At 51.9% G+C, this 10,600-nt stretch overlaps 3 protein-coding genes and 1 non-coding gene across 4 annotated transcripts; 3 read left to right on the top strand and 1 right to left on the bottom strand.

The window, feature by feature from the left end:
- Positions 1-72: 72 nt before the first annotated feature.
- HMPREF1120_05211 (uncharacterized protein) lies at positions 73-2,797 on the top strand. The gene has a single exon (XM_009159376.1). It carries the CDS (start codon positions 231-233, stop codon positions 2,295-2,297), a length of 2,067 nt encoding a protein of 688 aa, XP_009157624.1. The 5' UTR covers positions 73-230; the 3' UTR covers positions 2,298-2,797.
- Positions 2,798-3,115: 318 nt separating this feature from the next.
- HMPREF1120_05210 (uncharacterized protein) lies at positions 3,116-7,281 on the bottom strand. The gene has a single exon (XM_009159375.1). It carries the CDS (start codon positions 7,056-7,058, stop codon positions 4,236-4,238), a length of 2,823 nt encoding a protein of 940 aa, XP_009157623.1. The 5' UTR covers positions 7,059-7,281; the 3' UTR covers positions 3,116-4,235.
- On the top strand, positions 3,141-3,256 carry HMPREF1120_09280. Its single transcript, XR_634399.1, has one exon. It is a non-coding gene; the product is annotated as a 5S ribosomal RNA (ribosomal RNA).
- A 1,640-nt stretch (positions 7,282-8,921) lies between the features above and the next one.
- On the top strand, positions 8,922-10,223 carry HMPREF1120_05209 (GPI-anchored cell wall beta-1,3-endoglucanase EglC; the record flags this gene model as incomplete). Its single annotated transcript, XM_009159374.1, has 1 exon — positions 8,922-10,223. The coding sequence occupies one exon, from the start codon at positions 8,922-8,924 to the stop codon at positions 10,221-10,223; it is 1,302 nt and encodes a 433-aa protein (XP_009157622.1).
- Between the last annotated feature and the right edge of the window lie 377 nt (positions 10,224-10,600).

The following is a 10,600-nucleotide window of genomic DNA, read 5'->3' as shown; positions in this document are numbered from 1 at the left end:
CCTCAATTCCTTGAGTTTGCGGAGTGAACGTACAAAAAGTAAATTTCTAAGAAAATTGTCCGTAGCGCCACAATTTCTCCCGCCTTACAAATGACGTTCATCTGCGCACTGCAGAAACGATATATTCTCCTCAAGCCAACAACCACCCATTGAGGGGATTTTATACCCTCTTCCTTGGTAGAATACAATACTTTTCGGCTGCCACCGCGTTCACGAGATCACAATTCACCATGGTCTTGCCAAAGAGCAAGAACAGCGTCGGGCTGGGGAACAGTCTTATGAACGACCGGTTTGGCAAGGGCAAAGGCGCAGACAGGAAAAAAGTCTCTCATGGAGGCATCATACGGACAGACCATACTACGGGACAGTCATATGTGACCAATGCGGCGAAGGAAGCGTCATGGGTCAAGATGCGCAGTGTGACGGAGCAAGGTGCTCTCGACGAATTTCTCTCGACCGCAGAACTGGCGGGCACGGATTTCACGGCGGAGAAGATGAACAATGTCAAAATCATACACACAGACCAGAAAAATCCATATCTGCTGAGTGCCGCAGAGGAGAGGGGTGCTCGGAGGAAACACGCGCAGAACAGAGGACGGTTGACGGTGCCGAGAAGACCTGCGTGGGACGAGACCACCACCCCGCAACAGTTGGATGAACAAGAAAGGGCAAGTTTGTTGGCCTGGAGGCGTGGGCTTGCCGAACTTCAAGAAAATGATGATCTGCTCATGACCCCATTCGAGCGCAATATCGAAGTTTGGAGACAACTGTGGCGAGTCATTGAACGATCCGATCTTATCGTGCAGATTGTGGATGCTCGGAACCCTCTGTTGTTCCGGAGTGAAGACCTGGAGAAATACGTCAAGGAAGTCGATCCCAAGAAGCGCAATTTGTTGTTGGTCAACAAGGCGGATATGTTGACTGAAGGACAAAGGAGACAGTGGGCGGATTATTTCACCGAGCAAGGTATCAACTACAAGTTCTTCTCTGCGCATCTGGCAAAGGAGATGAACGAAGGACGTGATGCCATGGAAGAGCTGGATGCCAGGCAACTTCAGCAGCAGATGGACAGGACTGTGCCACAAAAGACGTTGGTGAACAACGTCCAAGATCTCAACCTCAAAGAGACCGAAGGCGAAGAGTGGACAGATGAGGAGGATGGAGATGAAGGAGATGAAGAAAGCGATGAAGGGAGCGACGCCGAGGACGAAGACGACAACGAAGATGATGGATCTGAACACGTCGAAAATCCTGCATTCTACCAATCGTCGGAGGAGCGAACCCGGATCTTGACTGTTGACGAGTTGGAGGCTCTGTTTCTGGAAAACATCCCCAAAGACAGTACCAGCGATCGCAAAACGACCATCGGGCTGGTCGGTTATCCCAACGTCGGCAAGTCGTCAACCATCAATGCCCTGATCGGCGCGAAGAAAGTCAGCGTCTCGTCCACGCCCGGCAAGACCAAGCATTTCCAAACCATTCACCTGTCAGACAAGGTGATCCTGTGCGATTGTCCAGGTCTCGTCTTCCCCAACTTTGCCACCACCAAAGCCGAGCTGGTCTGCAGCGGTGTTCTACCCATCGATCAACTGCGTGAGTTCACCGGCCCAGCCGGACTTGTGGCGCAAAGAATACCCAAGGAGTTTCTGGAAAACGTTTACGGAATGAAGATCATCACGCGGCCGCCCGAGGAAGGCGGCACTGGTGTGCCTACAGCGTCCGAACTTCTCCGCGCGTACGCAAAGGCTCGTGGCTTTGCCACCACGGGCCATGGCCAGCCTGACGAATCTCGCGCCGCAAGATACATCCTCAAGGACTATGTGAATGGCAAACTGCTTTATTGCCATCCACCGCCTCATGAGCCTGAGATTGACGGACGCGAATTCAACGAAGCACTCTATGACTTTGCCCATCTCCCGGCCAAGCGGCAAGCATGGCTGATTGCACACGGCGACGAAGCCGGAGTGGCTGACGGCGAGACGGAACCGACCCAATCACAACCATCTGTCTCGAAGCGGCCCCAGGAGACCGGCAACCGGTCGAAAAGACTAGACAAGGGCTTCTTCGGTCCAGGCAGTGGGAATGCGGGTCACTTGACCATGCCGTTCAACCATCAGTACACCGAGCAAGGGCGGCAGCAGAAGCAGAAGCAGCTCAGCGGCCGCAAGGCCAAGACCATGGCCGCCCTGGAGAAGGACGTGGATCCGTCCGAGCTGAAACTGAACACCAAAAAGCATTTCAAGGGGGCTCGCCGGAAGGCCCGTAATGCCAGGGCGGCAGATGAAGATGAGGACTAATGCCATGATGGGCTGTGTTGGTCTTGCTTTTTTTCCTCCTGCCACGAATATACTTATTGTATGTTGTAGCGAATGATATGATCCAGCCTAACCGTCCAACTTGGAAACGCTCTTTTCCTCCCTTCTTCACTCTCTCTTTCAGCCCTTGATGAAAGGTGTTTGAACATCCCATCAATCCGACCCGGAAGCAGTCCAGTCAAGCAGAGTAGAGCATATATCCATCCAGGCGGACAAGGCTACACAGCCCTTCAGGGCTCCATCACCATGCCAGCATGTTCCGAAGTGGAAATCTGTACCGTGAAGTCGCAGTACTACGAATTGGGTGGTAGTGTGGAAGTATGAATTTCGTACGTCGAGGAGTGAATAAAAACGTCTGGAACCGAGATCCTTTGAGGCTTCCGAGTCCTCCGACAGGTGCAAGCAAGCGCTTCGCCGAACGAATAAATTGTACAATTATACTAGGGACGGAACCGGTTCTCCGCCTCCACCTTCAAGTTTAGATCCATAAACTTCTTAGCAATATATGGGTCCTTTTACTATATGCCTTGTGTCCCTGGTTGCAAGTTATTGTCGATAGCGGAATACCTAGGTAGGTACGAAGTATCCTTTCATGCAGCCACGGCACAATAATACTGACGTTGCCTTTCCCCGGCACGTATGGACTCTGTTGGAGGAACAGGTAAATATGATCCCGTGCACTGCATGACAAGTGCAAATGGAATAATTCAAGTAGAAATCGGATATAGTAGGGATGTACACAATGTGCTATAAATCCTAACACCAAGGAACACAACTACTAGAATTTATGTATATATTCAAAACCTACATATTCTTCTCTCGCAATCGACCATAGGATCGAGAGAACAGCGCTTCCCGTTCGCTCAGCGGTACTTAAGCTCGATGCCGGCCAGTTAGTACTAAAGTCGGTGACGATTTGGGAATCCTGGCTGTCGATTGTTTTTGTTTTTTTGTTCCTCTTTTTCAAAAAGAGTTCCTTTTACCTTTTACCTCTTCTCCGCTTCCTGTGGTGCCTCTGCCTCGTCTGATTACGATTGTACCTGGTACATTGTACAACTACATTTTGTTTGGAATCCAGAGAGTATATATAGACAATTAAAGTCAAAGCAGTTACGCCTTGCTGCAGTTGCAGATACCTTGATTGTACTCTTCAACAAGGAGCCTAGCCCACGCCTGAGCAATGCCTGTCAAGACTCCATAGCACACTTCGTTGCGCCTCACGTTCGGAGTTATCATCTTGGTTATGCGCTCTGGGCTCTAAATAGCCTCAAGACGGAGAAGATACAACTCGGAGCAATTTCTCCGTTGATCACCTTGTTCGTGGCACTGTTGGCCACGGGTCCGCCACACCAACCTTGCGATATACTCGCCGCCGCCGGAACGTAATTCGTCCCGATCTTGAGCTTCTTGATTGTCCTCTGCGTGCGCGCTAGATATGCTGCGGTCTTGCTCGTATTCCTGCAACTCAAGGGAAGCGAATGAAGAAAGCTTAACATGTCGAGCAATACTACCCAAAGGGGATTCTTTGGATGGCCGCTTGCAAAAAGAGGGAACGAGGGAGACGAGGATAGCCTGCATACATTGCCTCTCATTGGACTATGTCGGCGACGCTTGAGGAGAGATTGGGCTTTCTTTCGCTTGGTATCCGTTGCCGAGCCGTGCCCAGCATGGCGAGCTGGACAAAACAATCGTTCACCGCGACTGAAACTATGCAGACCAATGACCTTGCTTCGACGTGCACGTTAAACATAAACATTGGTCTTCTCCCTCCATACGAACAATCAGTGACGTGCGTAGGACTCACTGTAGACGGACCCCCGCCCCGAGGGAGCTGTGATGGTTCGTTGCTCGGCGTAGTCTAACACGCGGCGACAGAGCCATCGCAAAATCGAATACTGGGTAAACATCTATAATAATATTTCAGTCGCCATGGTCTTTCCAGGTTTCCGGTAGTTGCCAGGTCAGGCGTTTGGTAGGCGGGGTAGCATCGTTGACGACCACCCTTGGTGTTGTGGTTGCTATTTGACTTGGTGAGGAGCTTAGTAGGGCTGAGTCAACCATGTCATGGCCAATTTTGCCATTGGATTGTGACATTGGAGGGGTCTCTGTTCCCGGCAGAACTGGTGGACTTGTACCAGGTCTTTCAATGAGGCTCGGATCGAATTCCGGATCACCAAGTCTGTTGCCATCATCAAGCCCTTCCTCTTCTTCCGAAGGGCTGTCAAAGCTGACAGGTGTCGGAGGTGAGTACAAGTCGGAAGGGCTGAGGGTATCGGTGACGGAATCTTCAGAAGTTGACCGCCGATGCCCTTTCAGGATTCCATGACGGACACGCTCTGCCCGAGTAGAGTGAGATCTGCTAGGGCCCGGACTGTGGGAGGGCGTCTCGAGGCTGTGCAGATTCAGCCATTTAGAGCTGGGAGATCTGGCTAACACGCTCTGGACCAGAGGCAATTCCAAGTAGCTGTTGAGAGACCCTCGCGAAAAGATGACCAGTCCTAGACAGATGAGGATCAAGATCATTTGCAGAATAGACATTCGCTTTTGAAAGATGACTTCGTCTGCGAGTATACCCAGACGAGCATTGATGGCGAGGTTCTCTTGCTGATACCGTTCCCGCTGCAATTCAAGCTCGATAACAGTAGATTGCCAAAGCTGATCATATTGCTGCCGGAAGTCCCGCAGTTCGTTCAGGACTGTTGTGTTCAAATATTCCAAAAACGACGTGGTCTTAGCCATCTGCCGCTGGTCAACTTTCTGGAATGCGTCCCGAAGAGCACGAGATTGCTCTTCAATATACTGCAGCGAAAGAGAAGAATTGGCCTCTAACATTTGCAGGCGCTTTTGCACAGATTTGAAAAAGGACTCCTGTATTGTTGGAGCGGCCGCTGTGGCTTGTGTCGTAGATGAAGCCGGTTTCATGCTATTATTGACTGCAGTAACTGTTGGGTCTTTACTTATGCTGGAGTTGTTGGCAACATCAGGGATGGACGAGGAGATCTGCGTGTCAGCGAATGTCGTCGTCGAGTTGCTCGCAGGTGCTGTGGATGTCGTATGCTGACTGTTGCCAGCCGTCTCAGTGGTTGTAGGCATAGATGTGGATGTCACTACCACGACGTTTGTGGTCTGATCTGTCGCCGCGGGTTGGAGTTCCTCGGGCTCGATGGTGGTAGGGTTGTCGACACTTTTGCACACTCCGTACGCCTCTTCATTCATACTCGGTTCATCGAACGGGACTGAAAAGTTGGCTGAGGAGGTTGGCATCGGCATCATCATGGACGTGGTCGAAGGAATGTGGATCACACTAGGAGTTTCTGGCTTGATTGGAAATGAGTCGGACGGTCCCAGGTCTGAGGTTTCGACTACCGGAGGGTTTGAGAGAGAGGCTTCAGAAGTAACCTTCAATAACGGCTCAGCCACCGCCTCTGGAATGAGTTCATCCATCGCCAAAGACTCTCCACTGTCCTGGGACTCAACGTCGTCCTCCTCCATCTGCAGGGACTCCAGGTCATGCTTATAATCCTCCAGCATGGTAGTTCCATGTACGCGCACTAGACTGAGCGGACAATAGTATTCATTGCCGTAGTGGGTCAGGAATTCAATGCGCAGATACCGTGCCCAGATGACAGGGTTCTCGACTAGGAAAGCTTGCACATCGCGGGAGTTGCGCGCCTCGAATGTTCCTAACGTTTTCCACTTATCAATTTTGACAGGGTACTTATCGGATACGCTGACCCTGAAGGTTCGAAAGGTTGAGCTGAAGAACTCGAAATTGGCCAGAACAATAGTATCGATAGCGATATCATCGCAAAGTTCCAAAATCAAGAACTTGTTCTGCGCAGAGCATTCGTTGAGCATGTAGGAATCTTTGTTTTTCCCGAGCACGGCTGAAGGGCTTTTTGCTTCAGGATTTGTCTTTAGGACACTGGCCGCGCAGTCGAACGAGGCGTAGTTGAATCTCTCCTTACAAGTGGTCCCAGCATCTTTCTTCCTTACGCCAGCTCTTGGGGCAGAGCCAGGCTTGACATCGGAAGGCGTTTCATCAAGCTTGTGGTTGCTTTGCGATTGCCCTGGGGCGACAGACTCCAGGCTATCAGAGACGAACCCAGAGAAATCAATATCGATCTCGGCGTCGTCTCCAAGAGCATCGAGTGATTCCTGCACGATATTGGGCCGCTTCCTCGTGTCTCGATCAAGGCCGTGGCCTTTGCCTACATGTTCCGACTGTCCAGCCTTTTTCAAATTCTCTCGCTTCCAGTCCTCGAATGACAAGAACTTCCCATCTTCAAGCGGCGACTCATCATCGGTAGAACCCACACTTGCTCCAGCGGACGACATGGTTGATTCAGGCAAGGGGGGACTTGAGACTGATTGTGCCGGCTCTCCGGTAATGGTGGCATCCTCGCTTGAGGTGGAGGTGAACTCCAATGACAGCGAGGTTGTAGAAGTGGTCAGGACCACTTCTGTGGTATTAGCATGTCGGTCTGAGGCATGAGGGATGGAGGCTGATTCTGGGTCAATGTAGCTGGTGGCCTCAGTCACGCTCGATGTTGCATTGGCTTTGCGAGAAGATGGCAGGCATTGCTGAGGAAGGCTGTGAGTGATATAATTAACCGTACGAAAGGGGCATGTAGCCGTTGCTATCGTTGAAGAAGTGGCCGTTGTGAAGACAACGAGGATAGAGGCAATGAAGAAAGCCTGCGCTGCGATCCATATGCCGGGCGCTGGCCTTCCGACCGCCATAATCGAGGCATTGATCGCAAAGGATCATCCGCAACGGGCCATGTGTGGATATGTTTGCGAGCTGCACCCAGTCTCACAGTCTGGCGTGAAGGTCCGCCAGAGGGTCGAGTTGTTGATGCAGTTTGCATTCATCATTCTCCACGGTGGCCCGAATTTCACCCGCATTCAAACAGTCGCCTCGAATCGCTAAGTGGCACACGCCGCTTTTAAGGGCAAACTGCGCCAACCACAAGTGTACAAATAGTAATCGTACATCAGCTACCAGGTAGATAAACCTACAGGTACCTAGGTAGGTACCTCGGTACCTAGGTACCTCGGCTTGCAGTGCCAGTGGTGATATCTAACATTGTACAAATGTAAGCAGAATGACAACCCACCCGTACAACTTGCAGAATCTGTACAGTGCCTACTACAGCATTGTGTTCAATGATACGCTGTCCTGGCGCTGGCAGGCCGGAGGTGTACATTGATAACGGCACAATGAAGATGCCAGATTTCTCAGCCGGCCTCATTTAAGTTGACATTGTTTCTCTAGAGGGCCAGTGTCACAGACCCCTTTGATGTTCTTTCAGCTTAGGATGCCACCAGGCTGCTAGTTCTTTCTGGTCGGGAAGACTCTACGTTGTGGATTAGTTTGCCCTATGAGGCAGCATCTAAACTTGACAATGTTTCAAAGCGATTGTTCGAGCGCAGAAGACCGGCATTGCCATTGGCAATGATGGAAAAAAGCAAGACCAACCGATCGTGTACTTCCTCCGATATGATTTGTTACAGTCGTCCACAGCTGAGCCTGTACACTGGCATTATTGTATGGAGCTGACCCTGGGCACCAGGTGCCTCGAGCTAACCCTGTCTGTCCTCTTTTCTGAGATTGAGATCTAAGGCGACTGCACAGGACAACATCGTACATGTTCGATTTCACAGGCCTGGGTGAGTCGGTGGTACGTAATAAAATGTCCATCATGAGATTCATAACAAAGCTCGACCACAGCACTCAAAGCTTCGAATAACCCACTGCCAAACCCCACAGCTATTATGCTCCGCTTCTATTATTACTGCGCGCAGGTCTCTTCATGATGCGCCTTTTTCCACTTTTCCAGTCGACGGTGACGACGGGGTCTCGGTGGCGGCATCTTTCTCAGATTGAGGATCCTTCCTCACCGTCGGCTAACGTGAATAGGGGAAGGGATTGTTTTTTTGCGTGGATCCAGATTCGCCTGGTCAAGCCACTCTCGCCCGTTGCCCTCTGCTAGTGGCTGAAGCCGGCACGCAGGGGCTGCAAGGTACGGGAAAAAGGGCGGCTGTCTGACCCCATGATCAACACGCGGCCTGCTTGTATTAGGCGGCTTTTGCGCGTGTAGAGATCAGAATATGGCCCGTCAGACTCGGAGCGGAAGTGAAACCTGGTGTGGCCACTGATCCACGTCAGCGAATGCAGGAACCATCATCTGGCGAGGCAGCAGCGAATGACCACGAGAAGCAGGAGCCACTAGGCTGTACCGGCAACTCATTGGCAAGCCGCGGCGGGTGGCGCTTTGCCGGGCTCCTCCACTCTGCAGCCTCCCGCGCAAGGTTCTTCATCCGCCCCGGGCCCCGGTTCACATTCATCAACAGAACCCGCCCTGCCCCGATGGACCTGCAATCTTCTCTTGTTTTCTTGCTCGCCCTCATCATTCTTGTTATTATTTAGGTACAGGTATTCCTGCAACTCTGCACAATTCCATCATCTTCGGTGCATTTTTTCACACGCTCTTTGCAATTCTCTTTTATCTTTTTGTACACCTCCTACATTCACTTGGATATACCAACTTTGTTCGGCCATTCTTCCTCTCGACAGACCTACATTCGCTTGAACACTAGACCATGAAGTCCTCGATCCTCGCCCTTCTTGGTGGCGCGGCCACTGCTCTCGCTGCTGTCCGCGGGTTCAACTATGCTTCCCAGGGCCAAGACTACGATGGCTTCCTCAGCCAGTTTAAGACGGCTGCCAGCCTGGCTGGTGCCGACGACTTCACCAGCGCAAGACTATACACCATGATCCAAGAAGGCACAACCAACACTCCCATCTCTGCCATCAAGGCCGCCATTGACTCCAAGACCACCCTGCTTCTTGGCCTCTGGGCATCTGAGGACGAGGCTACCTTCGAGAACGAAATTACTGCTCTCAAGTCTGCCATCAGCACCTATGGTTCGGACTTCGCCGACCTGGTGGTCGGTATCTCGGTCGGTAGTGAGGATCTCTACCGTATTTCTCCTATCGGCATTGCCGCCGGCAGTGGTGTTGGTCAGACGCCTGATGTCCTGGTCAAATACATTGGCAAGGTTCGCGACGCTATCAAAGGCACGGCTCTGAGCAGCACTCCCGTCGGCCATGTCGACACCTGGAACGTCTATGTCAACGAGACCAATGCTGAGGTCATCTCCAACTGCGACTTCTTGGGCTTGGACGAGTACCCCTACTACCAAACTACCGATGAGAATTCCATCGACAACGCTGGCAACCTGTTCTTCGAAGCATATGACAAGGTGGCTGCTGTTGCTGGAGGCAAGCCCATCTGGGTTACCGAGGCTGGTTGGCCCACCTCTGGTCCCAAGTCCAACCTGGCCGAGGCCAGCGTCGAGAATGCTGAGACCTTCTGGCAGACTGTTGCATGCGAGCTGGAGCACCGCGGAGTTGACTTCTGGTGGTACATTCTTGCTGATGCTGGCGCCTCGCCTTCATTCGGTGTGAGCGAGAACGGCAAGCCTCTTTACAACCTCGCTTGCAATGCCACCTCTGGCTTCAAGAACTCTACCTCCAGCTCCACTACTTCCGCTAGCGGTAACTCTACTGCCACTTCCACTGCCTCTGGCTCGCATACCTCGCACGCCTCTACCAACGGCACCGTGACAACCAAGAGTGGCTCGGGGTCTGCCACCGGCACGGGCTCTGGCAGCACCAGCACCGTCATTGAGACCGCTTCTGCAGGCGGCTCTGGTTCCGGTTCCGGTTCTGGATCTTCCTCTGGCTCCGGCTCCGGCTCAGGCAGCAAGGCATCCGCTGGTACTGGCGCCAGTGCGACTTCTACTGGAGCAACCGCTCCCTACACCGGTGCGGCTTCCAAGCTCGAAGGGTCCATTGCAGGCCTCGCGGTCGTTGCTGGTGTGGCTGCTTTTGCTCTGTAAAGAATTTGAGACACTTAGCTTTGACAGCCTCTTGAATTGAGCATCATGCTAAATATCCGAACCGCCGTTGGGAGGAGTGTTTATGGAACGCACGATGCTTCGATAGCAGTGGTTTCAAAACCCCCGTGTGCAGGATAGACTTGGTTATGATCGGAGTGGGATTTTGTGTATATGGTCTCTCAGAGACGTAAATAAAACAGGCATGCATCTAGGTACTGGCGTTCCGAGATTATAATTACATTCGTGTTAATCTTCAAGCTGTCTTTTGAGTAGATTGGGAAGCAATCTCACCAGTCCAGAGTGTAACATGAGAGGCATGGTACCTAAAAGGTACAACCGCCGGAATACCTTGTTACATGAGCAATAACAGAGAAGTT

The sequence above is a fragment of the Exophiala dermatitidis genome (genome assembly GCF_000230625.1).
Source record: "Exophiala dermatitidis NIH/UT8656 unplaced genomic scaffold supercont1.4, whole genome shotgun sequence".
NCBI lineage: Eukaryota > Fungi > Ascomycota > Eurotiomycetes > Chaetothyriales > Herpotrichiellaceae > Exophiala > Exophiala dermatitidis.
This window is presented reverse-complemented; position numbering and strand designations above follow the sequence as displayed.

Bases quoted from the DNA above. Each gene is read 5' to 3' on its own strand.
- HMPREF1120_05211 (XM_009159376.1), top strand. From the start codon at position 231: ATGGTCTTGCCAAAGAGCAAGAACAGCGTCGGGCTGGGGAACAGTCTT.
- HMPREF1120_05210 (XM_009159375.1), bottom strand. From the start codon at position 7,058: ATGGCGGTCGGAAGGCCAGCGCCCGGCATATGGATCGCAGCGCAGGCT.